The sequence below is a fragment of the Amblyomma mixtum genome, chromosome 2 (genome assembly GCF_055824585.1).
Source record: "Amblyomma mixtum isolate Tamu chromosome 2, ASM5582458v1, whole genome shotgun sequence".
Lineage (NCBI taxonomy): Eukaryota > Metazoa > Arthropoda > Arachnida > Ixodida > Ixodidae > Amblyomma > Amblyomma mixtum.
The window spans coordinates 203,096,078-203,119,987 of NC_143013.1; the positions used below are offsets into that span (position 1 = coordinate 203,096,078).

At 46.0% G+C, this 23,910-nt stretch overlaps 1 protein-coding gene across 1 annotated transcript; it reads right to left on the bottom strand.

Annotated features, from left to right (window-relative positions):
- Positions 1-1,516: 1,516 nt before the first annotated feature.
- LOC149362266 (glutathione S-transferase 1-like) lies at positions 1,517-18,074 on the bottom strand. Its single transcript, XM_089572963.1, has 5 exons — positions 17,811-18,074; positions 16,810-16,868; positions 10,074-10,215; positions 4,893-5,063; positions 1,517-1,864 (listed from the first exon to the last, which is right to left on the bottom strand). The coding sequence occupies exons 1-5, from the start codon at positions 17,949-17,951 to the stop codon at positions 1,727-1,729; spliced, it is 651 nt and encodes a 216-aa protein (XP_089429089.1). The 5' UTR covers positions 17,952-18,074; the 3' UTR covers positions 1,517-1,726.
- Positions 18,075-23,910: the final 5,836 nt, after the last annotated feature.

Below are 23,910 nucleotides of genomic sequence, written 5' to 3' on the forward strand. Positions count from 1 at the left end.
ATCCTCTTTGGTCTATCAGAATCTGAGCAGTGCTGCTATGCTTCTTGTTTTTTGCTTCAGCTTTAAGGCGATTTTTTTTCTGGTGGCGATTGTTGCTTTCATGATTCAGTATTTTCACAGTTTTGTATTCAGCACCGTACATTCACGTATAAATGCTCAGTTGAGACTGCCAAACTCGCGCTTGTTTCATCGTTCCGTCTTCGTCTTTACAGGCTTTTTCCATCAGGCACTAATTAAGAAAGAAAGTAGTAAATAACCAAAACAGCTGCGACGCTATGTCCTTAAGGTGGCTCATATGTGTCCCCTTAATTTTTGCTGAAGTTCTCTGTTCGCGTAGAGAACATAGGAAAATACGTAGTTTTAGTTGCAAGAGAGCATGTATCGAACCTACCACGCCTTGCAAAGTTGCCCTATTGACCTCTGATAGATTACGCAGCCGCAGTCACTGTCACCGCTTTAGGAGAGGCCGGAGTATTTTGCCTCTCTACGGCTTGGCGTGCTTCATTAAAAAATGCATTGCGAATGAAGCGATCTTTACGCAACTTCGCTTTTTGTTTCTCGGGCTCTGCAACTTCCAAGTTGTAATTTGATCATAATGGCTTTTTATTGCTCAAGGGCATCCGTCGTCAAGGAGCGCCATGGAATAAGGTGTTTTCTCATTCTCAAGGTGGGATCAAAGACCCATTTTCCAAGCGTTTCACCCCAGATAAGCTGAACACCAAGCCAGGGGAAACCTTGTACCCATTGCATCACCGATCGGCATCCAGGGCGGTACTGGCGATCGAGCACCACACCTACCGCATGCGAGCCGGATGCTCAACCACCGTGCCACCGCTGCAGCCAAGTTGAAACTTGGTGTGCAGCCCCACTGACATCAAGGGCAATTGAGCAAATGCGCATATGGCGCTTGAGAAGTAGGCAGGAGGTCACATGCTTCTGTGATAGGCAACCAGCGCCAATAATGCTCCAGTTTTATTCAGAATAAAAGAAACAACATCGTTCTCGAGTCCTAGCTTAGGTTTGCTGAAATATGACGTGGCCTAAACGTAAACAGTTGCTTACAACCAGGTTCACATTTATTTGACACAACCCATAAATTTTATGCAGTGTCCACTGAGCAATGGCTGGAGCACTTTTACCTGACGCTGGGACAAGCTGAAGCTTGAATTGCGTAAGCTGCGGACAGCAGAGGTATGGCCTAAAGCTCGGCTCGCCTGGCGCCCTTGGTTGCTATGGGTTTTTGCATGCCTCAGTAATGAGGACCTTTACCGTAGGAGCCACACACCTTGCACGCCTTAATTATTGGTAAACACTCAAGGTGTCTCGTCAAAAATATATTCTTACAACACAGCAGCTGACGGAGACAAAGAGCATGCTTCGATGGGAGGAAAAAACCATGGGGCTGCACGCGCTGCTCACTAATTTAAGCACTCATTACAAGGCATAACACGCACAGGAACGTAAATTCCATCATTCTTTACTTATGTAGTACTGCATATCATGGTTTCTGCTTTGATACTCCGCGTGACGAAATTTTGACGGATTATTTACTGCGCCATGCAGAAAAAAAAGAACAAGCGGGAGAGCCGATGTGGTCTTTATTGCGTTGTGATGCTTAAAAATACTGGCATGAGAAATACTCAAATGACCAGCCGGTTTTCAGCTTGCATGCATATGATGGTATGACAGTTAGCTTCCTTGGTGAGGGTTCTCTTGACGCCTTTGTTCATCCGAGGCTAGCCCATATTTTCTTGATGTGGTGTGTCACAGGCCTGAAGACTTTCCCAAAACAAGAAAGCTCGGATTTGACGCGCTCATAGTAGCTGAAAAGCTTGGGAAACTTGGCCGGGTCTACAACGCCGATCTGAAAATGAAAAGAATGGTGAACAGCATAGGAGATTTAAGAAGAATGCACGACAAGCAGTATACTCAACTAGAGTGTAGCAGAGATTTGTCACTAGGACCAAAACACTTTGATTTGCGTGATTGAGTTTGAAATATGGACGAGGTAGTTTTCTCTCTTATGCGACAGAAGTATCGGTGACGTGCGCTTGAGGATAATCACAAGACGAATGCTTTCAACTGCGCTTTGCATGCATACTGAAATTGCAATAAATAAAAATAGTTTACGGACGTGGTCAAAATTTTTTGAATGTACGCTTAAAATGGATGTTTAATAACGTTGTTTGTACCAGAATTGCGCTCTGAAGAGGTAGCCTGAAACGATGAAGAAAAATCATAATGCTATCTCTTAAAAAGCTAAGCGCATAGAGGAAAACAATAAAAACACACAACGCGTGGAGGAAATCATTCTTACAAGACCGAAGCGAGTGGTAAAAATGAGTTATCGTCTTTTCGTAAAAAAAAAAAAAATGACGTGGTACTGCGGCAGCATATCAGCTGCTCCTGCCAGGAAAGGGTGTAATTGAAGGCCAGTGATTAAAGGCGCGTCTTTGCTGCTCTTAGTCGAACGGGACAAACATTTTGCAACCCCAGGCGATATTTGACTGTGATAGAATGTTATAAATCGCGTGCAGATTTTCGAAGGCAGCGAAACCGTCAGGGGGCTTTCACTTTCTCTCGTTCAGAACGCGTGTATCGAGAAGTCAGAAATGCGCTTAAAGTACGGCGCTCGCTGACCTGGTCGTCATTTCCCGATTAACATCTGGGATGCGCCGACAATCACGGAGAGTTTTAGTGAATGTCCAACAGCCTTTTCTTCGGTGACAAGTTTCCAAACAACACAGACAATTGTGTAATTCGGAGTCCGGTAAATGTAAAGAAAAAAAATACAGCATCCATACGCGCACCAAGTAAAAGCTGGTTTCCACAATCCTCGAGGGCCAAGGTTCGATAATTTATGTATACTGCAGTTCCAGACACCACTCTGTAAAGGTGTCATCTTCGTCATCATCATCATCAGCTTGATTGCGCCCACTGCAGGGCAAAGGCCTCTCCCATGTCTTCCCAATTAACCCTATCCTTTGCCAGTTGCGGCCGCGGTATTCCCGCAAACTTCTTAATCTCATACGCCCGCCTAACTTTCTGCCGCCCCCTGCTACGCTTGCCTTCTCTTGGAGTCCCCTTCGTTACACTTAAGGACCAGCGCTTATCTTGCCTTCGCATTACATGCCCTGCCCGGGTCCATTTCTTTTTCTTGATTTCGATTAGGGTGTCACTAACCCACGGTGGATCTTACCTTGCCAATATTGCCTAAAGACTAAAAGCAATTCAAATCAACTAAATCCCATTGCAAATGGAGAAGACATCACCTAATGGGAGGCATACTTCCTAACTGCAATGTAAAGACGAATACGAAGTACAAAACATCTAAGGAATACAAGCATGAAAGAAGAACAAGCTCGAGAATAAAAAAATACAACGACGAAGCCGCACGAAACATCAGAAGTCGAGGCGCGAAGGAGACACGTTTAGACGAAGCAAAAAAAAAAAACTATACACTCGTTTCTGACAAATTTCTGGTAGATATTTTAAGGAAATGCGGAACGTTTACGTGGCCAGAAACATTTCTGGTGTGTTCTATTCGCCAGAAAACATTAAAAGAGTACAATTTGCAGAAAAAAAGCGTTCTAAAGCCCCAACTCCAACGACACTTCCTGGGCGTACGCGCTCAGCGTCGGCGCTCTTGGCGCCGCGCAACGACAGGCGCTGGCAGCAGTACGCATCTCCATGGTACTAGGCGCTGGCTAGCGCTGCCGCACGCTGCTCGCGCTCGTGCTCACGCTGCTGTATGGTTGCCAGACCTTACAGGCAGATGCTGGCCAAAACAGTCTGACTGCCACAAGCGTTTTCGAGCACATTTCACTCAATCAGCACTCGTCACAAGCAAGATATCGGCTTACCTGTGCTTGGCAGGCTTGGCAGAATCTCCGCTGCCACTTCAAGCCACAATGCTGCCTTTATTAGCTTATTTTTATGGCTTTTATGGCTCGCCTGCCAGAGCGACGGCCGCCTTTCTACTGCGGCGATCAGACTTTCATTTATTATTTTATTTTGCGACATGGCGCGAACAGCCTCGGCACCAAGCAAAAATGTAGACAGCAATTGAAAAGCGCGCGAAAAGCCGCACCGGATGTCCCGAGAACCGCGTCCTTCCATTGGTGTATGAGAGACGTGACGGTGAGCAGCTTCCGGCGCTGGCGCTAGCGCTGGCGCAGATATCTAGCAGTGACAGATATCGGCGCCTCGCCGAGGTTCGCTGGCGTCTCCTGCAGTGCGCATGCGCAGACCGGTTCTAGCGTACGCCAAGAGCGCCGACGCTGAGCGCGTACGCCCAGGAAGGGCCCTTGGAGTTGGGGCTTAAGGCAGTCAGCGATACGCTTAGGACACAAAAAATGTAAACATTCATTCAAATGGGAAACTCCCGGTTAGAAATGTTGTATAAAATCTTTCACCAAAAAATAAATATAGATAAAGACAATTATTTGCTTCCACCGCATTTCAGGTCAAACACACTTGACCACGGATGGAAGATTAGAGAAATTAAATGCAAAACTGACACTTATCAAAATGCATTTTCCCCATCTACTATTCATGACTGGAATCACCTGCTCCATGAAATTGTTGAGTGCAGTTCCGAAGCTATGTTTCACGCGTTGCTGTCGGATTTATGAGTGCGCAGTTGGCTTTTTTTTTTTCATGCCTTGTTGTTTCTTCATGTTCATTCATTTTGTACTTGCTTGTCATGCCTTGTTTTATTGCCTTTTTCCCCTTTTTTTCTTTCTCTTTTTTCTGGCCTATTCTTCTGTTATGTATCCTAACCCCCTCTGCAATAATGCCTACAGGCGCTGCAGCTATTTCCAATAAATGAAAAAATAAATAAACACGCTACCCTAGAAAGAAATCATGGGAAACTCTCGCACGAGACCTACCTCAAGAGCGAGGGTCAAATGGGAGACGAGGCTTAGGTCGGCGATGGTGAGCTTGTCACCGACAGCGAATTTTCCGTCGCCAAGGAGGTGCTGGAAGCCCTTAATAACGTTCTCTTCGAATGCAGCCACCTCTTCGGGCGTTGGCTTCGTCTTGAACAAGTGGCGGGGACGCTGTATGGAAAACGGAATACAATGGTTAATTGAGTGCGGCACGCCAAAATTTCCACAAGTTCTACCTGATTATGCAGCTTAACAGATCCCCAACAATTCAAGAATGGCATCAGAAATCATTTTTTTTTTCATAACTTGCGTACTCCCCGAAAACACCTCATGTAATACCCTTTAAATTTGGCCATTGAAGGTGTAATAAATAAACAAAATAAAACAGGGACCAAGGATTGAGTCTGACGACCCATGGAAGGCTACGATTCCCCAGAGGAAGCAGTGCATGCACATTTTGCAGCATATCTTTTATTTTTTCTTGAAAATTACATTCATGGAGTTGCACAACGAATGGGATCTTACGAAAAGACAACACAGACGTGCTAAAGCCATGGAGGTGGCTAACATGGGAAATGTGACCACCTGAATGATACTGCTGACTCTCACGCGAGACATCCGAGGCTGTCATGATATTCGTTCGTCTCTAGTATAGCCTGTGGTTTTGGCCGTAGGCCTCAGCCACGAAAGCCATCATTTTAGCAAATGCATGTCCACATACATGTGAGGTGAACTAGATGTAGCCACAACGCCTTAAAAGCCAGTTTGACTGGGACAAAAAGGTTTTGGTTTTATGGGGTTTAACGTCCCAAAGCGACTAAGGCTATGAGAGACGCCGTAGTGGAGGGCTCCGGAAATTTCGACCACCTGGGGTTCTTTAACGTGCACTGACATCGCACAGTACACGTGCCTCGAATTTCTCCCCCAAAGAAATTCAACCGCCGTGGCCGGGATCGAACCCGCGTCTTTCGGGACAGCAGCCGAGCACCATAGCCACTGAGCCACCGCGGCGGCTGGGACAAAAAGGAAAGGAGACCAGGGCTGTATTCTATAAGCTCTCAAATTTTTCGTTGTGCATTTCGTGTCCATTTGGCGTTCTTTTAGTGGCCGCTCAGGTATACCGGCGGCTTTTAAGCGTCTGTGGCAAGTGACCCGGCCATTGTCTCGTTAGCGAGTTGACCTCACCATTGGCAGCATGTCGCAGACAATGGCAGCTACTGGTCAAGTTCGTTCGCCTGCTGCTGACAGAGCGCTGCAATGCCCCTCATCATTGGCTGCACATTGCATTCAATTTCATCCAATGGCCGGGTCCGGTCGCCATTTATCCCATTGGCCGGGTCGTTTCCCACAGATGCTTGTACGCTACGGGTATATATGAGGGACCACTGGCAGAAAACTTAATGGACGCGTAATGGACAGCTTATTGACGTCGGCCCAAGACTCGTTTCTTCGAGAACGTAATGCGTTCTCTGGGACAGTTTCAAGAATTAGACTGTAAAGAGAAACAAGGTATTAATTTATCTATTCTCTAAGCAAGGTAAAATAGAACTAGCTCGAAATTTTATTTCTCGCCTCGGCTTACTTGATTCCTAAGTGATGCGGTGTGCACAGAAGTGTAATTATTAATAAGAAAAATTCCCGTGATTTTCATCAATGACATTGCCGCAGAAAATTTAGTTTTCAACTTAATAGCTCAGCTAATCTATGTGCGAAGCTGTTAAATGGGTTTCACCGCCTTCCGCGGTGTGAAACACTTATCGATGCATTAGCGAGTACGCTCGCGAAATGCAGGAAGTGATAAAAAAACTTCCGAAATTCATTTATTTTAAAGCTGAAGAAGAGTACTCTACCATACAAAGTGTCTTCGAAGCTCGTACAGGTAACTTCAGTATTAAAACTTGAATTGTACCACGTTTCCTTCAGATGCGGGTAGGGCATTTCAGAGCGTCACTCTTTTGAGTAGCATAAACATTGCGAGTCTAAAAACTCTGATAACAGCTTTCCTTCTCTGAATTAACTTGATTAGGCTTCAAGACAAACTTGTGTCAATAACTATGGGCTTCAACGTTCTTTGATCTCTCTAATTCTGCATTCGCTAGAGGGCAGCCAGAAATTGGCCTAAACGCGGCGGCAAATTACTACTGTTGGTAAGGGCCGGACATGCGGTTTATCAAGAATTATATGCTAGGCTGAACAATTTTCGTTTTTGGCTTGGCTTTCTAATATTTTCATCGTTGCACAGAACAACCATGAAGGCGTTTAAAATTTATTCACAGGGAGCAGCTGCTCGGATTTTGCGCTATTTAACGACGCGATTATCTGTTATTGCGATAGCATTCGAGTCAAGATTCCGAATAAATGGCAGCTTGCGTCAGGAAATTCGCCGAGTGGCTGAGAAGGGCCCGTAAACTTTCTGCGTCAGCACAACCTCAACACTATGTGAGATGGCCACTGTGCTACCTTCCTGAGAGGTCATGTCATCATGTGACGTCATCACACGCTGCCCACCGTGGCCGGTGGCTATCAGCCAACCAGGTTTTGGCCCTTGAACGACCTGCCCACCGGGGAAGCTGAGAATGACATTAACAACTAGTAGACAGAGGTTACGTGACCTGGTGACGCCATCACAACCTGGCCACGGAACAAAAAAGACAGAGAAGCAAGAAAGAGAAGAAAGAAAGAGAAAGGAAATGAAGAGAAGAAGAAGGAGCACGAAAGAATGACGATTGACGAGGTGCAACCAATTATTGGTTTTGCCTGCAGAAGAATACTCATTATAAAGAAGGAAAAACAGTGCAGAAGCACAGGACAGAGAAAAAATGGCCTGGCTTAGCTTATGGTTAAGCCTAGGATGCGCGTCCGCAGGCTGCGCGTCCGCAAGCGAGCGCACGAGATGAGCCCCAGCTTTCACAGCTGTTGTGACGTCAGCGCCCCTAGCGGAAGGAGCGGGAGTTAGGCCGCCGGTGGAGGCTGCGCGTCCGCAAGCGAGCGCACGAGTTGAGCCCCAGCTTTCACAGCTGTTGTGACGTCATATCACGTGGTGCGCCGATGTAGGTCAAGTGGTAGCTACGCGGCCGCGCGCGGCGCAGCAAGGAAGAGCTCGGTTGTGCGGCTAGTATGCTTCGCATAAAAACACCATGGCACAATGCGTATGGTCGTCGTGTTCTTTCCTAGTCCTGTGTTTCTGCGTTTTTTTTCCTTCTTTACGATCTAACGACTTTCCCAAGTATCCACTTTAAACCGTACCCATCTTCTTATCCCCTGGCGGAGAGTTACCTGAAATGCTTAAGAAATGGCACAGAAACATGAAAGCAGCAATAATGGGCGTCAAAGCTGCTATAGCTGTCTACTCTTAAGTTGTGTTAAGCGAGCACAAAGTTTAAATCGTACATAAGGCCACTAGAGCCGAGAGTATCAAGGGAAAATGCAAAATTTAGGAAAACCGTGCTGAGCGAAGGCCCGCGGTTTTTCACATTCTGCCACTTAGCTCCAAAAGCAAATGCGAACAAAAAACTTTAAGCGTCCTGGTAACATACACTTCAAAGAAATTGGCACCCTGAAGGGCGCCGTCTTGTCTCCCCAGAGACTTGCCCCTTTTCAACTCCGGAATGTGTTCATAGTATGTCATGAGCACCCATATAGCTGGTGTCATGGTTATAGGTGCACCCTTTTGCCGACTGCTTTTCGCCTTCAAGGGAGTTGATTATTTTGAAGTAGTACAAGTCCCAATAAAATTAAATGAGGTTGATGACTACTCGCCCTGTGAAGATGCCGCCAATGACCTGCCTGAATATGAAGTAACATTTCGGTATTCCCGACTATAATTATGATACCCAGGCATGTCTTCCCGGGTTGCAGCGCCTCTGAGGGCTTGCAGGTCTGCATCGGCTTGCACTTGTGCCACATTTCTGATGCCCGGAAGATGTTCGCTCCTATTTATTTTAAGCAGTATGCTTTTAAAATAACATTGTTTTAAGACAGTCCTGCTCCATAAAACAGCCTGTGACAGCATCAGCATGTTATAATGTGCTAGAAAGACAATGCCAGGGGAACACAAACCAGCTGAAAAGTCATTGAAAGTCATGCTATTCCACGCAAAAGCAAACTACGGCCCCGCGCTCTGTACCCCCATAACACGCATGCATTCTTAATAATATTATACTCACTTTAGGGAGCCTCCATTTGGTGTCACTGAAGCTTAATACAGCTCACCGAAGAAAATTTAATTTTCAAATTGCGGTGGCGTAGATCGCCCAGGCAGCAGCACGTTTTTAAGCTGAAGCTGTCTTGTATAAAAACCTCTAATAGCTTACTTTTTACTATAAGTTCACTTGAAGAACAACTGCAAGGGTGTCCATAAAGAGTAAGATGACTTGTACAGTCGCGGGTAAAAAAGATTAGCACACATGACGGAACACCAGAGCGCCGGAATGACAACGCGTGGCGCTGCGGGTGGCGAAGAGGCTGATAACGAGTGTCGGGCCGTTCCCATTCTACGGTATTAGGGGGGCTCAGCGGACTGCCACGGACAGCAGAATTACTGGCTAAAAGCAGCGCTATCATCTATTGTTCCCGCGTGTTCCTTTTGACAAACCATCGCGGACATAAAAAAACAGTAATAAAAAGAAGCCATCTTTGCTCATGATAACCGAGCCAAAATAAATGCCACAAGCACAGTCATGTAGGGCTCGGAACTTCAACGCTCGGGCGGTGCACGCTTGATAAAGCTTACTTCATGCCGCCCCCCCCCCCCCCCCCTTCGCTGCAAACATGGAAACGGCCCGTTAGGCAAGTCTGCCTACCGCAGCGCCGCGTGGTTAGATATACGAATTCTGATCGCCAACGATCTGTGCTAATATTTTTTGTTCGCGACTGTACACCTAGCGCATACTCGCACCCCACGCAGCTGCCGCAATTTGCACCTGTGCACCATTTTTGTGCGCACAGGTGCATTCACGGTGGCGGCGTGCTCAGCGCGTTAGTTTACAAAAGAATAAGAAAAACATTCAGGGTATGAAAAGGCCACCTTCATTGAGTTACTCCTTTAAATGATCAGTTTTAATATGGTATTTTTGCAGTTTGCATAAGTTGTTGAGAAGCGAAACCGGGTGTTAGATGTTTTCAACATCTTACCAGGAAATGAGCACTGGTGCAAACTAGACAGTTGCTGAGATTACTCACGTAGAAAACAGCCGACTGAGGATGCAGATTGCTGGATAGGACGGCAAGAATCTGGTCGATTCGGGCGCGGGTGGTGATGTCGGTGGGGTACAGCTCGGACCCGGGCGCATACTTCCGCAGCAAGTAGTAGGCGATGGCGGAGCTGTTCAGCAATGATGAAAGAAAGCGGCACGAATGCGACGTAGTACAGTCTCACTTTGGCGGCGTTCCTGGCAAGAATTTTGCACTTCTAATGAAATTGCTCTATACATCTTTGGATGCCCTGCATTAGCAAGTTGTCTCAAGAATAATTATTTTTTGTTAGTAATGCGAAAGACTATTCCGATGTATAAAACCTGAGCAAGATCTTGCAATGTTTCCATACTTGCGGTGTTTTTCGGTTTGTACCAAGCGTAAAAGGTAACTAAAAATAAACAAATATCCGCGACTAGAATTCGAACCCGCGACTGGAATTTGAACCTGCGACGGCTCGATCAGATCAGCTTCGCTGGCCAGTGCGCGAGAGCAATAGGCTATGGCCGCAGCCGAACCCGCCCCGAGCAAAATGCAACACAATGTCACGCTGTGCATTGCACATTGTCTTCGGCACAACTACTATCAAACTAATATTCACGCTTTTAACAATGTGGCTGTAGCGACAGAGAGATGTGCGCTGCATGCATGCGTTGGTGTGAACAATGTTGCGGCAGAAATGCGTCACTGGAGCAATACGCGCTGGCGTTGGCAACATTGCCGCAGAAACGCGACACTGGAGCTTAGGCCATGGGCGTACATTAGGTAAATTGATATTGACAATGAAAGAGTTGAGGACGCGCATAACAGGCTCCCTGGGTTAGTGGAAACCTCATTCATGTTTTCGCGTACGTGGTGGTGGTGTCCACCTGAAGAAACCTTGCTTTCACACGAAATTTCGTGCTTAGCAGTGCTAAATCGCCAGCAGTTTTTTTTATCATTCCATAATCTTACCTTTCAACCTATTTTTACCAGAAATATTTTCGTATAAAACAATTTGGCGCGACAGAAGACGTTCCGAACAGACACAGAGCACAAGACACTACTGGCAATTTTTTTTAAAGTTATGTATGATAAGCTGGCGGGCAGCAACAATGCATCTCGGCAGCAGTAAACATCATGCGCGGTTTAACCTCAATAAAAGCATTAACAAGGTTGTTTGATTTATGGCATTCAACGTACTGAAAGGACACAGGCTATGAGGGACGTCGTATTGGAGGGCTTCAGATAATTTCGCCCACATGGGGTTTTGAAACCTGCAGTGACATTGCGCATGACACGTGTCATCAGCATTTTCCTTCTATGACCTTCTCTAAATGTGACCGCCTCGGCCAGAATCGAATCTTTGTCTTCCGTGTCAGCAGGCAAGCACCGTTAGCACTGAGCCACCACCGCGGCCAAAGGGTTTAGAAGAAGAAAGGTGTTTCACTTAGGAAGGAGTCCTGAAGCGGTAAAACTGAAAGGTGATATATTGAAGGGCAACTAAAATAATATGCACGTGCAGTAAACGACTAAAGAGCCATGGTTGATTGGGGAGAGCGTGAACACGAAGAGAAAGAAAATGCACCAAAAGGGATTTAAGGATGTAAAGTCACGTAAAACGTTCAGAGATGGCCATGGGCACTAAACTAATCTTATATATGTACAGCCCCCGTCAAAAGTATGCAGCCCGAGGGGTTCGTTCTAATTCGTTCAGCTGGGCTCCGTAGCACATCTAGCAATCCAAAGCTTTGGACGATTCCCTCTCCCTCCCTCTTTAGGGAGATTGCAGTTGCTGAGGATGCATGATGAGGCACGCTGCAGGCCTCATAAGCAAACCCCTTGGGCTCTATACTTTTGAGGGTGCACGCATCGTACCGGAATGCGAAAAGCGAACGTAAATGGCACATGGCAGAAGGTCCACTTTACGTCATCTTTCTGTCGCCATCAGAGAGAGGCGCGCTCTTCAGGTTTGCCATAGTTTTGCTTCTGTTGTGTTGTTTTTCTTGTTTTACAAATTGGAGCGCCACATTTCCGGTGGAAAAACGCCGATCAAGTTCTCCTCTCTGCATACCAGAAACAAGCGATCGATTCAGTAACGGTCATGTAGCACGCTGACCGCCACCCGATAGTTCTTTCTCACTGTTCACATCTCAACCAGACGCTGATAGCAGGGCAGCGATAAAAGCAAATCAAACGCTTCACCAAGGCAGGCTGCAGCCGCTGCCAGCTAAGTCGCCCTGCGCAAATTGAGACCGGCGGAAAGTACGAGTGTGGCGCTTCAGTGGCAGAGCAAGAAAATGAACGCTAAAGAAACCGGGCGCGAAAATTGCAGAGGACACTTATGCTCCACCTGAAAGGTATGAGTCAATAGCGTAGTGGGTTAGGCTTTCCATTCTGAGTAGTTTGACAACTTTAAACGCATTTATCATTTTTTTTCAATTGTTTCAATTAATTGATTGTTCAATAGGCCACTGTAAACTTCTTAATTAGCATCATCAAGCACTGGTGTTTGATTGTGAGCATTTTGACACCTTTGAACCCCCTTTTTCAATTGTTCATTTTTTCAGTTCTTGATTTTATCAATTAATCACAATGATTTCATTAACTCGTCTACGCCTATCACAGACAAATCAATCGTCAGTCAGTAAGACACAAAATACCATGATACATCTTCTAATACGCAACCCCTGAATATAGACCGCCGGTTCGAGTCCCTTCCGCAAGCTAGGCTCGAACTTAACTGGTAAGCTTATGCTACACGAAACCCTGTATCATGTGACACCATCCGGGACATTCCGCGGCAAACGGTTGGAATGAAAATTTTTTTTTACGCAGTCTCCGATTATTTCTGACACGCGGTGCCGACTACTTCCATGGCTTTTCACCGAAAGAGTTGTACGCGCTATCGCGTGAAACTATTACCAAAAAGATAAGCGCGCCTATCCCTCACAATGATATGCAGATGGCGTAAACTTCACCTTTGGTCACGCGTTCCGCTGTTCGCATTTCATCTGACGCATGGGTACACATGCACCCATGTGTTATCGGCGAAATGGCTCCCCCTTTTTCCGATCAAGTACGATTACTTTAGTTCACGTATTGCACAGACGAGGCTCTTATCTAGAACAATCAATTCCTCGAAAACAGGCGGGGACTTGCTGCCCTGGGAAATTTACAATGAATAGGCACATGTGATCTTGCGCCACTCTTGACTGACTTCTTTTCGTCAGCTGAAAGACACGCGTATTTCAGGTAAAAAAAAAAAATGGTTACACGAGTGACAGGAGATCACACATACCAGCTCGTTAAAGAGATTGTGGGCGCCGCCCGTGCTCACCTCTTTTCGATGGAACGTTTGCTCTAGGCAGCAGTAGCGACCGTGCTGACTCTGAACTAAAAGAACCTTGCTTTGTGAGGAAAAAAAGAGCTTAGGCCGCCTTAACTGCGCTTCGGTCTTTATGCATTAGAGTGGGGCCCATTCCTTAGAGGGATTGTGATAATACAAAGGACTTGTCTACTTGGCTTGGTACTTAGGTATACCGGACCAGTTCAATGCACTCAGCCATCTGGGATGTTTTTATATCTTTACATCTCTTTTTATTGCATCTTATTTAGCATCTTCGGCCTCAAATTCTGACTTTTATCAGTACGTTTTTCGCTCCTTTCCTACGCGTGTAATATTATTTTCATTAGCTTTAAAGGATCATCTGTCCCCTTCCATTTTCTTTATGCTGTGACCAAGTTAGCCCTTTAAATGCCATGCATTGAACACTTCAGATAAAAGTTATGAATTTCAAAGAGTTCATCATTAATAGCTCCGTGTTAGCAAATGTAAAACGGACTTGCAGATCCTTCAAGAAAAATTAATTACGTATTACTTTATTTGAGCAAATTTTTTAAATATCCGAGTGCCTAAAGCACACAAAACCATCTCTTTAGACGCAGACGCATGCAGGAATTAAATTGCAAAATTGAAAAACATTTCTATAATCGGTGAGTGCAGCATTACAACCATACAAATCTAAGGGTGTTATGCACAAGGGCTGGCTTTTGCATCCAATTACCTTTTCGCAGAAAAACTGAAAACTGGTTTTTGAAGAAAGAAAATGGCGCAGTAACTCTCTCACATAACTCGGTGGACACCGGAACCACAGCGTAAGGAAAGGGATAAAGGAGGGAGTTAAAGAAGAAATGAATAAAGAGGTGCCGTAGTGGAGGTCTCCGGAATAATTTGGACATCGTGGGGATCTTTACTCTGTACTGACATCGCACAGCACACGGGCGCCTTTTTGCGTTTCGCATCCGCAGCGGTCCGATGGAGGCGAAATGCAAAAAGGCGCCCGTGTGCTGTGCGATGTCAGTACACGTTAAAGATCTCCAGGTGGTCGACATTTTTTCGGAGCCCTCCACTACGACACCACTTTGATCGTTTCTTCTTTCACTCCCTCCTTTATCCCTTCTGGCACTGCGCGGTTCTGCCTCCTGCATTTTTGGCAACTTATACTTTGGCCTTTAGTTGATAAACATATTGGTGAAGAGCGTTGCTTGAAGTATGCTAGCAAATCAAGTACATATGCATTAATAAATTAAAATTGTTCACATTTTTCCCTCTGTATTGTATACGCAACGTTGGCCGTTAATGGGTTAGACACATTTCTTTCTTTTACCACTTTCATGTATTTTACACCACGCTGGACGTTTACTGCACCTGATCTGCCGCCAGTGGCGCTTTGTCTTCAGTTTCCCATGTGAACGAGTCATGTTGCGCCAAACTTGTTACTTGAAAATGATAGATCAGCTAGCCCAGCAGCGAGTTTTTCTTTGAAGAACGAAACAGCGCAACTAAAACGAAGGACCAAGAAACAGAGAGACACGAACACGCGCTGACTTACAACTGACTGTTTTAATCGGAAAACCACATATAAATAATCTCTAATCGCTGCGTCACAGCCTCACGTCAGTTGTAAGTCAGCGCGTGTTCGTGTCTCTCTTTTTCTTGGTACTTCGTTTTAGTTGCGCTGTTTCGTTCTTCAAAGATGCAATACCAACTCGCCCACTATGCTATGTTGCTACGAGTTTTTCTTCTTTACTAGGTATGTCACTACTACCCAATGCGGGCTTATTTCATTGGGTTATTTCTGTGCGCTTTTTTAGGCAAATATTTTATCACCCCTGGTGTCTTGCAGCACGACTGATTAAAATATAGCTCTATACACTGTTTCTCGGCCGGTCCCACCCAAGTAAGTGCATGATGTAGGCAGCGCGTGTAATGAACCAAAAAAATATTATGCTGGACAGCAACGTACACCCCTCCGGCGAAAGAACTGAGGCCCCGGTGATCACTTCTTTACTTTGTTTGTGTTTTACAGGGTTTGACGTCCCAAAGTGACTCACGCTATGGGGGACTCTGTAGTAGGGGCTCTGGATTACTTCGACCACCTGGAGTTCTTAAACGTACACTGACATCGCACACTACACGGACCTCTAGCATTTCGCCTCCATCGAAATGTGACAGCCGGGGCCGGGATCGAGCCAGTTTCTTTCGTGTCAACAGCCGAGCACCGTAACCACTGAGGCACCGCAGCGGCTTCCACCCTTCACTAGTAGTGGCATTAACGTCCCTTGAATGCTCCGCGCAGCACAGCATTCCAAATACACGCCACATCATTCCAAATTCACGTGAATTGCAGCAAGCCGCGAGAAGAGACCTTCTCCTAAAGTGGGAGAGGGGGGGGGGGGGGGGGGGGGGCTCCGGATAGTTTCGACCACCTGGGATCGTTGACGTGCACTGATATCTCTCAGTAAGTAAACGGGCCGCTAGCATTTCACCTCCGTCAAAATGTGAACACTGCGGCCGCGATCGAACCTGCGACTTTCGAGTCACGGTAACCACTGAGGCACCAGCACCATAACCACTAAGCCATCGGGGCGACTCAGCGAGAGCAGCGGTAAAAGGTTTGTTCCGCACTCAATGCGATTTTCTTTACGCAATGAACGCGTGTACATATAAACTTATAGCCCTGAATTATGTGCCCCAAGGCATGTTGAATATGCGCGAATCCTCTGACAAGCTGCCTATGGCCGTATTTATTCGAAGCGAAGGATTAATAATCACGAGCTAAATATCAGACGTGGTGAAATACATAAACGTTTTGTGTTGCGATTCAATTGAGGGTTTCGCCGACACTGCAAACGCCCTTTCTCCCGGGCTCCATTTCTTCTGATGCTGTTCTCGAAATGAATGTTTTTGCCATTTCGACTGTTCGTAAGCGAATCCCGTACAAATCAATTACTGTAGTTGTTTCAATGCCTCAGTTTCAAGTATGGTAGTAGATCTGTTTCAATTTCATGCGAGATTATTCTTTCATTTTGGTGTTTTTTTTTTATTTTTGCTTAGTGCGCCCGAAATATCACAGCATGAGCTGCGCGCATTGTATTTTTGCGGTAGTCTTTAGCCCCTGACGCCGCATTCTTCTCAGCCCAGTTCATGGATGATTGAACTTCCTAGTGTGAAAAAATTTTCGAGGCCGCATAACTCTCACAAACCTCTCAAGTGAACCCATGTGGTCTAGGGCGAGTTGGTTTTAATATCATTTTTTTTCATAGCTCTAGCCAATGAATGCCTCAGATTCATCAGCAAATATTGCTGCTACCTTTGTCAATAGTGCGCTGACAAATAGTGCGCTGCTTCTGCGGACCACGTAAGGTGACAGGGAGTTAGAATTACAACAAATACGCTTACCTCTCGTAAAGGATGAACCCATTATCATCGATGGCCGGTACCTTGTGAAAGGGGTTAATCTGCGGTCAGTAAATGTGCACAAAATGAGAATGGTGTTTAGCATGGTATGAGGAATCAATTCCGTACAGTGCGTACGCATAAAATCCAGAGAAAGTGCTATCGATGCATGGACGGACATGCTAGGTTTTGCAGCCATGGCGTGACGCCATTTAAAGGCAGTGAGCATAGGACGCGACTTACTAAAAATCAGGTTTTCGTAATTTCCCTAATACGAGATTTTATTACCAGCTGCATATTTTGTTTTTTTTTTCCTCCTGGTGTCTGTGGCTTTCTGTTACAGGCGTGCCACATATTCCCCTCGGAGAGTTCGCGGGCGAAGGGCCTCCTTTGCAAGTGCCGTAGTGTGTACGAGGCTGCACGGCGACGCAGTGATCGCTGCAATTCCAACACCTTTGGCGCTAAAATATGACGTACTGTACATATTTTGTTGCCGGCCACAAGCATGTGAGGACAGACTCGTGAAGCTGTACACATATATGTGCGTGCGACCGCATTTCTGCCACGGTTTTGTTTGCTGTGGCAACTTTTGCGAAGGCGATACTAGCTCTGTATACCTTTCCAGTACACTGTTGGAAGAACTTGCTGCTGCAGAAAATAAAAAACTAGAGCGCCATCTTTGCTCAGTAACCCTTGCCCTTTTCCGCCGAGCGCCTATTCCTCGGGAAAGGACGTAGAAAACTTAAAGTGCACGCTCTAAGAAACAAGCAAATTATTTTGTACTCTCGCTATCTTTCTGAAAAAACATACGCGCAAGATCATTATACATAAGTCAGCATAAAGCGTGGATAGATTTATTATAGCGAATTCTTAGCTATAGGTCATTTGTATAATATTGCTTCTCGTTTTATGCGTTTTGGTTTATAAAATCAGCGCAGATGACACAGGCGCATACAAAAAAAAATGGTGGTTTTCGCAATGAATGGAGCAGTTCGGAAACATACCTTGAGGTATTCCGGGCTCAGGTGCTCCCTCTCTGCAAAATTAAGATTCTTGACGTTCAGCACGATGCCCAGTAGCTGAGCAAGGGCCTGAATGAAGCCACAGGGAGGGCTTCCGTGGAGGTTGTACAGAGTGATGCTCATGGCGGTGATTTAGGGTGCGGCAGCGACGCTTCCTTGAGTGATATTCAAGAAGGAATGAGAGTGGCTACGGACCACCGCTCTTTTTGATGGTCGAAACCAACGGATTGCACAAGTCTCTCGCGACGAACCGGCAGGGGGCGTCGCCGGTGAGCATGAACAATGGTTTTCGTGACAATAGCACATGAACACTCCTGTGTAAACGATTGCGATTGTAAGCCGTATCAGAAAGATGGCGCCCGTCTACCGAGAAATGCAGAATATTGATTCTCACAATGCTATCTCCCTGTCTATGCAAGAGATCGACATTGGTGCGCTAATAACGGAACGTATATTTCCCCGAAGGCTTCCCCGAAGGCTACCCATACTTCCTGATATCAATCATTTCCTCAGCCTGGATACCCTCATAACTGCCGGCTACTATGCGAGGTGATGGAAAGCGTCCTGAGCGAGCTGCATTCTACAGTTAGATGCGCTACCTTCGGGTCTTGCCTTGTTCCTCGTGACGCAACGCCATGACGTACATATTGGTGCGAAAGCACTTAGACGGTTACCGACACCCACCAATAATCTTGTCACGTTATGTATGATATATGCCGTTGCCTAAGAACCCGAGTTACTACCCGGGCTTACCCGGGTTACTCGGGTAAGCTCGAGTAAGTTCGGAGGAGAGTCGCGCCAGCTGTGATGAGAGCTTGCTGGGGAAGAGCAACATGGGTCGCACAATCCCTACCAGTGGCTCCGATAGAGACAGCCTCCTGCCATTGCAGTGGCGCATCGCTTAACCGCTGCGCCGCTGCGCTGGTAGTGGTGTGAGGACTCGGCGCCATCTATGAATGTTAATTAGAGAACGACCAATTCTGCATATATAGGCATTACTCTACTGAAGATATAGCATCATACGCTTAAGGCGGAGCTTAAGTGTTTCCTCCAATTGAAGAATGAACTTATGTTTTCGCAAGTCTACTCGGCATAACTACGTTAAACCCCCGCCAAATTTTCCCCCTAATTAGACATTATCTTGGTCGCAACTGTACAGAACAGAGGGTTTGATCTTGACCGCTTTACTGGAGCAGGTCGACTACCTTGAAACAGGACATAAACTAACGAGTGAGCAAGAGCGTGTTTCCGCCTCGTCCCGAGGTTTGTGAACTGCATATATGCGGTTATGTGCAAAGTAACTGCTCGCAAGGAAAACTTGTGGCCTGAAGTCTTTTGACCATGGATGTATACCTGATTTTGTTCAACGACCGACGGATATATTGCAGCGCAGGTTTGGTCCTAAACAGTCGTCTGGTGATGTGGTTTGGAAGAGCAGCATATACTGCCCTTCGTTCATATGTATGATTAATTTGTCCACATACTTGTGCTTGCCCATGTATGCTTTTAAGTTCGTCGTCTACAATGTTCAACTATAGTGTTCAAGTACTGAAGGTGCGACTCTGTGCCCATGCGGAAAGTATTATTAGCTCTGAGCCCCTGTGCGAAGCCTTCCACTTACTTTTGGGCCGAAAGATAAACAACGACGTCGCTGCGCCTCCCCCCCCCCCCCTACCCCCCACCTACTCTTTTCCAAGTGGCAAGTTATACCTGTGCTACACGGCAACGTTCGAATGCCATCCGAGTCGAATGACATTCGAGAATTGGAATGACATTCGGACTCGACGGACTCCCGCGGTGCTACACGACACTTTCCAAACACATTCGAAAGCCTCAGCTCGTTTTCAGTGTAGAACGACGACGACGGCGGCGGTCACACTAGTCCTACAACGACCCTATATATCACGCTCAACAGCAGCATGTCATTATAGTGAAATATCTAGTTTACTATAATATCATTGTAATGGGACAGATTTGTCAGGCCAACGACACCGACGAATCCGATCGGCGGACGGTCAGCCTTGTCGGCGGCTGAGCGAAAGCACGATGATGAGGCGGCCGTGTGAATATGTTCGCGCTTCTAAATGAGCGATACGAACGGCTACATTTCACATGTGCACACCTGAACACTCACCAGCGATAAGCGCTTGCCAAATTAATTTCAGTCGACGACGGCTCCCTTCCCTTCCGCGACGACTAGGCCTAGCGAGTCCGCCGGGTTGGATCTGTGATTGCGGTGGTTGTGAAGAGCGAATCACAAGCTTTGGCGAATGCAAATGGTCACCGAGTGTAGTTTTGGCAACAGCGAACCTGAAATCAACTATTGCTTACACCGCAGGGCACGTATACGAAGAACGGCAAACGCCGATGTGACCCAGGGCTGCCGAGTCGGGCTTTACGGCAGCAGCAGTTGTCGCCGTCGCTAGCTTGTGGATAACAAGTTAGGCCGTTCCAGTTGAAGCGAATGGTCGCCAAACATACTTCTTCATGAAGTAGTTTGAATAAAGTACTGGTCACGTCGGAGGAAGCCGGGACAAGAAGCGAGAAGCGCCGGTCGTGCTCGATGTCAACAACCCGGCTGTCGTGTTTCTCAAGCGTGCGATCGCATCATCGCTTCCGACACATTGTCGCACTGCGTAAACAAGCACGGGTACAACTGATAAAAAAGAAAACAGGTTGTTTAATAGAACTACAACACAGATTACGTTTTATGTCATGAAAAGAGCTTTAGCTGTTCGTACGCAGCAATGTAAACAACAGTATGAGTACAGTCGTCCTCATCGGCGCACTCCTGTGAAAATTGCATGCTGACGCGGTTAATGTTCGTTGGTGTAATATTATCTTCAAGCATTCCCTCAGACAGAGCACGAGCTATTTCCTAAACAAACAGCAGAAAAAAGCGAGCAGCGGGTATCGAAACGAACAGCCACAGAGCCGAAAGCAGTCGCTCGGCTGTGGGCGGGGCGAAGCGACGGCAGCGGCGACGGCTATTGGTCGGTTCGGGCTCGAAGGCATTCCAAAATCTGGAATGCCTCCGCGTAGCTCCGTCGACTCGAATATCATCCCAACCGAATGCCGTTCAAAAACGTCGTGTAGCAGCGCACGTTTGGCAGTCGAGTCGAATGACATTCGGTTGGAAGGCATTCGAAACGCCCGTGTAGCAGGAGTATTACATGGCATATATTATGAGCGCATAGTTTGTCTGGCCGATGCGAAAGGTGATGATTTTCATGAAGCAACCTAGCCAGTCGGCCGTTGTACCGATAAGCGGCGAAAAAGACCTCTCAGTAATCTCTTCTAACAGGAAAGTACAATTCCCTTTAACCAACTGCAGATGTACGGAATTCATGGTAATTTCACTTGTATTGCTTAAAGTTACCCCGAAAGCAGAACTCAAGAGATAACTTAGAAAAATGATCTTTCAATGCATTTGCACATTCATAGCAGTGTTGCAAAAGGGAGCCATTTGCGGGTGCTTTGGACAAAAGCATTTTCAACGTGATAGAGTATATGAACGAACCTTTTGATATGTTTAAAGATTTTACTATAGCTATCATTATATCCGCAGATCAACCCTCGGCAGGTCTACATTTTCCAATATCTTCTTTGCATGTGTTATTGTATATAGTAATACCCCCCCCCCCCCCTGCAATAATGCGTCATGGGCGCTGTAGGTACTTTCAATAAATACATTCTCTTGCTATCAACGTTTTTGCTGTCATTAAAAGACAGTCCAGATTGGTTTTCTATGGCAGTCTTAACTGCCCGATACGACGGAAGGAAAACTTTAAAAGCAAGGTTCTCGCTACGTATTGGGAGAATCCATAGCAGTACCTTACGACATTCAAATATTCAAGAATGCCGGATATAGCACTGCCACTCCTTTCCTTTCATGTGTGCGTAGATGACAAACTAAGTATAGATACTTCCGTTGGCTTTGTGAAATACGCTGATGATATAGCATTACTTGTTCCCTAAACTTAGTGAGTTGTTATTGAAGTGCAATGTGCTACTTAAGAAATTGTCAACACGGTCAACTATGAATGAATTAAAAATAAATCCTACATAGCTAAAGGCTGTAATATTTCTTTGACGAAATTGACTGCTTACACCGAGCTGCACGCTGAACTATGAATATTTGCAAATATCATTTGGTAAAGCGCACAAGGCCTTTATAGTATATCTTTCTTCTTATTTATAGTGGAATGCTGATGCTGATCACCTTTGTGAAAACTTTCGTCTGTACGCGGAGTCGTATTACGATGCCACATTATTCTGCCTTTGATGTGTGAATTATAGGCTTATTCTTTTCCCGGCTTCGTTTTTGCGGTTTAGGAAGAGATACAAAAAGTAGAACAGAGACGAGTAATGTTCTTTTCAGAGAAAAAAAAATGTACGAGTAATTTACAGCATTGGTAATATGACAACCTCCGAAAACAATTTAATGTTTTGCTCGCCAAGCTTCACTGCCAACTTTTATTCTGCACTGGCATATAGACGAACGCCGCGCTGATATGGTCAGATGTGGTACTGATACATGGGATGCACCAGGCTTTTGCGCTAGCAACATATCTAATAACATATCTCAGGCTGTAAACATGCATAAACTTTCTATTGGTGTATAATGAAACACAGGCGCGGATATATGTTAATATATGCTATCCTGCCCCCGCTCACAGAGAGCGGGCTGTTTACTTGTTGTCTCCGCTTTTATTTGTACGTGCATTATATTTTTGATGGTTTAGTTCATTTATTTTGCGCGCTCAAAAATTCAGCTACGTTTATTATGTAAATAACTATCCTTTTTATTTAAATAAGCTTTTGTATGCTTGACTGCTTTTATATTTTGATGTATTCACTCGCTTGCCATTTTCGACGGCATGCAAAAGCTACCTGGAATCAGTCAAGCTACAAAGGCATCTTTTTGTCAAGAAACCCTGCAGCTCAATAAGGAAAATAAACTAAATTACTAGTGAAAATCTGACAAATAAAAGCATGGTATCAGAGTGACAAGACAGAAAAAGAAATTGTAGATACCGGGGTCTCTACTCTTGCCTCGTATCCTGCACTCGCGCGGTACCATGTTCCGCACTATCGAATTCCAGGTGCACATTGTTCAGATGACCAGCTGTGGCACATTACTGACGGCCTCCGGACCCGTGTCTCGCTTTCTTCATCCCGGAAACACTTGCTTTTTTTGTTGCTATTTTTCTTTGGGGGGGGGGAGGGGGGGGAGAAACAGTTCAAGGTTAAAGTTTCTAGCGTAATTCGGTTTGTGTATTTAACAGGGTGTCGAACCGGAACTGAACCCGAACCCCAAACCGGAACTGAACCCGAATTTTCGCCCGGAACCGGAACCGAACCGAACCCATATTTTTTTCGCCATCTTGGAACTGAACCCGAACCGGAACGATTCAAAGGAACCGTTCCGAACCGGTTCGGGACCCGGTTCAGTCCCCTTTTTTTGCATCCCGGCATACGTCTTGTTTTCCGACAAAATGAGATGATCTATCGCATAAACTTACCCACCCATAGCAGTCTGCGCTGGGAAGTGCGAAAATGATGCCCAGTATATGCAACAGCAAACTTACAGGAGGTCTCGTGCCTGGGAAGAAGCCTAATTGACGCTTCTGTAATGAACTGCCGCCAATTGTGAACACTTGTACGTCAGGTTTATGTGAAATCTTGAGTTATTGCTCCTCCCTTTTACATATTTGCGTAAATATTTAATCAAAATGTTACGACTGCTTTAACTGGAGTGGAGGTAGACAGGGACAAGGGCTTGTCCCTGTCTGCTTCTATGTCCGGGTCTTTTGTTGCGCCCCTGTGTCCTCCTGAAAAGTTATGAACCAGCACGGCCAAATACAAGTACTTCCGAGTATACTATCGCTCTTTGCACCCTTCCCACGTCATATCTTCCACCACATTTCCGGCCTTCTTACCGTCTCCCTGTGACTCACCCCCCCCCCCTTTTTTTTTTCTTTCTCCTAATCCCCTACTATCAGTTCTCGGAAACCATGACATTCCTGTTACCCCCTCCGCCCCACCTTTTTGGCTTTCTCTGAACTCGAGCCATTCCCCC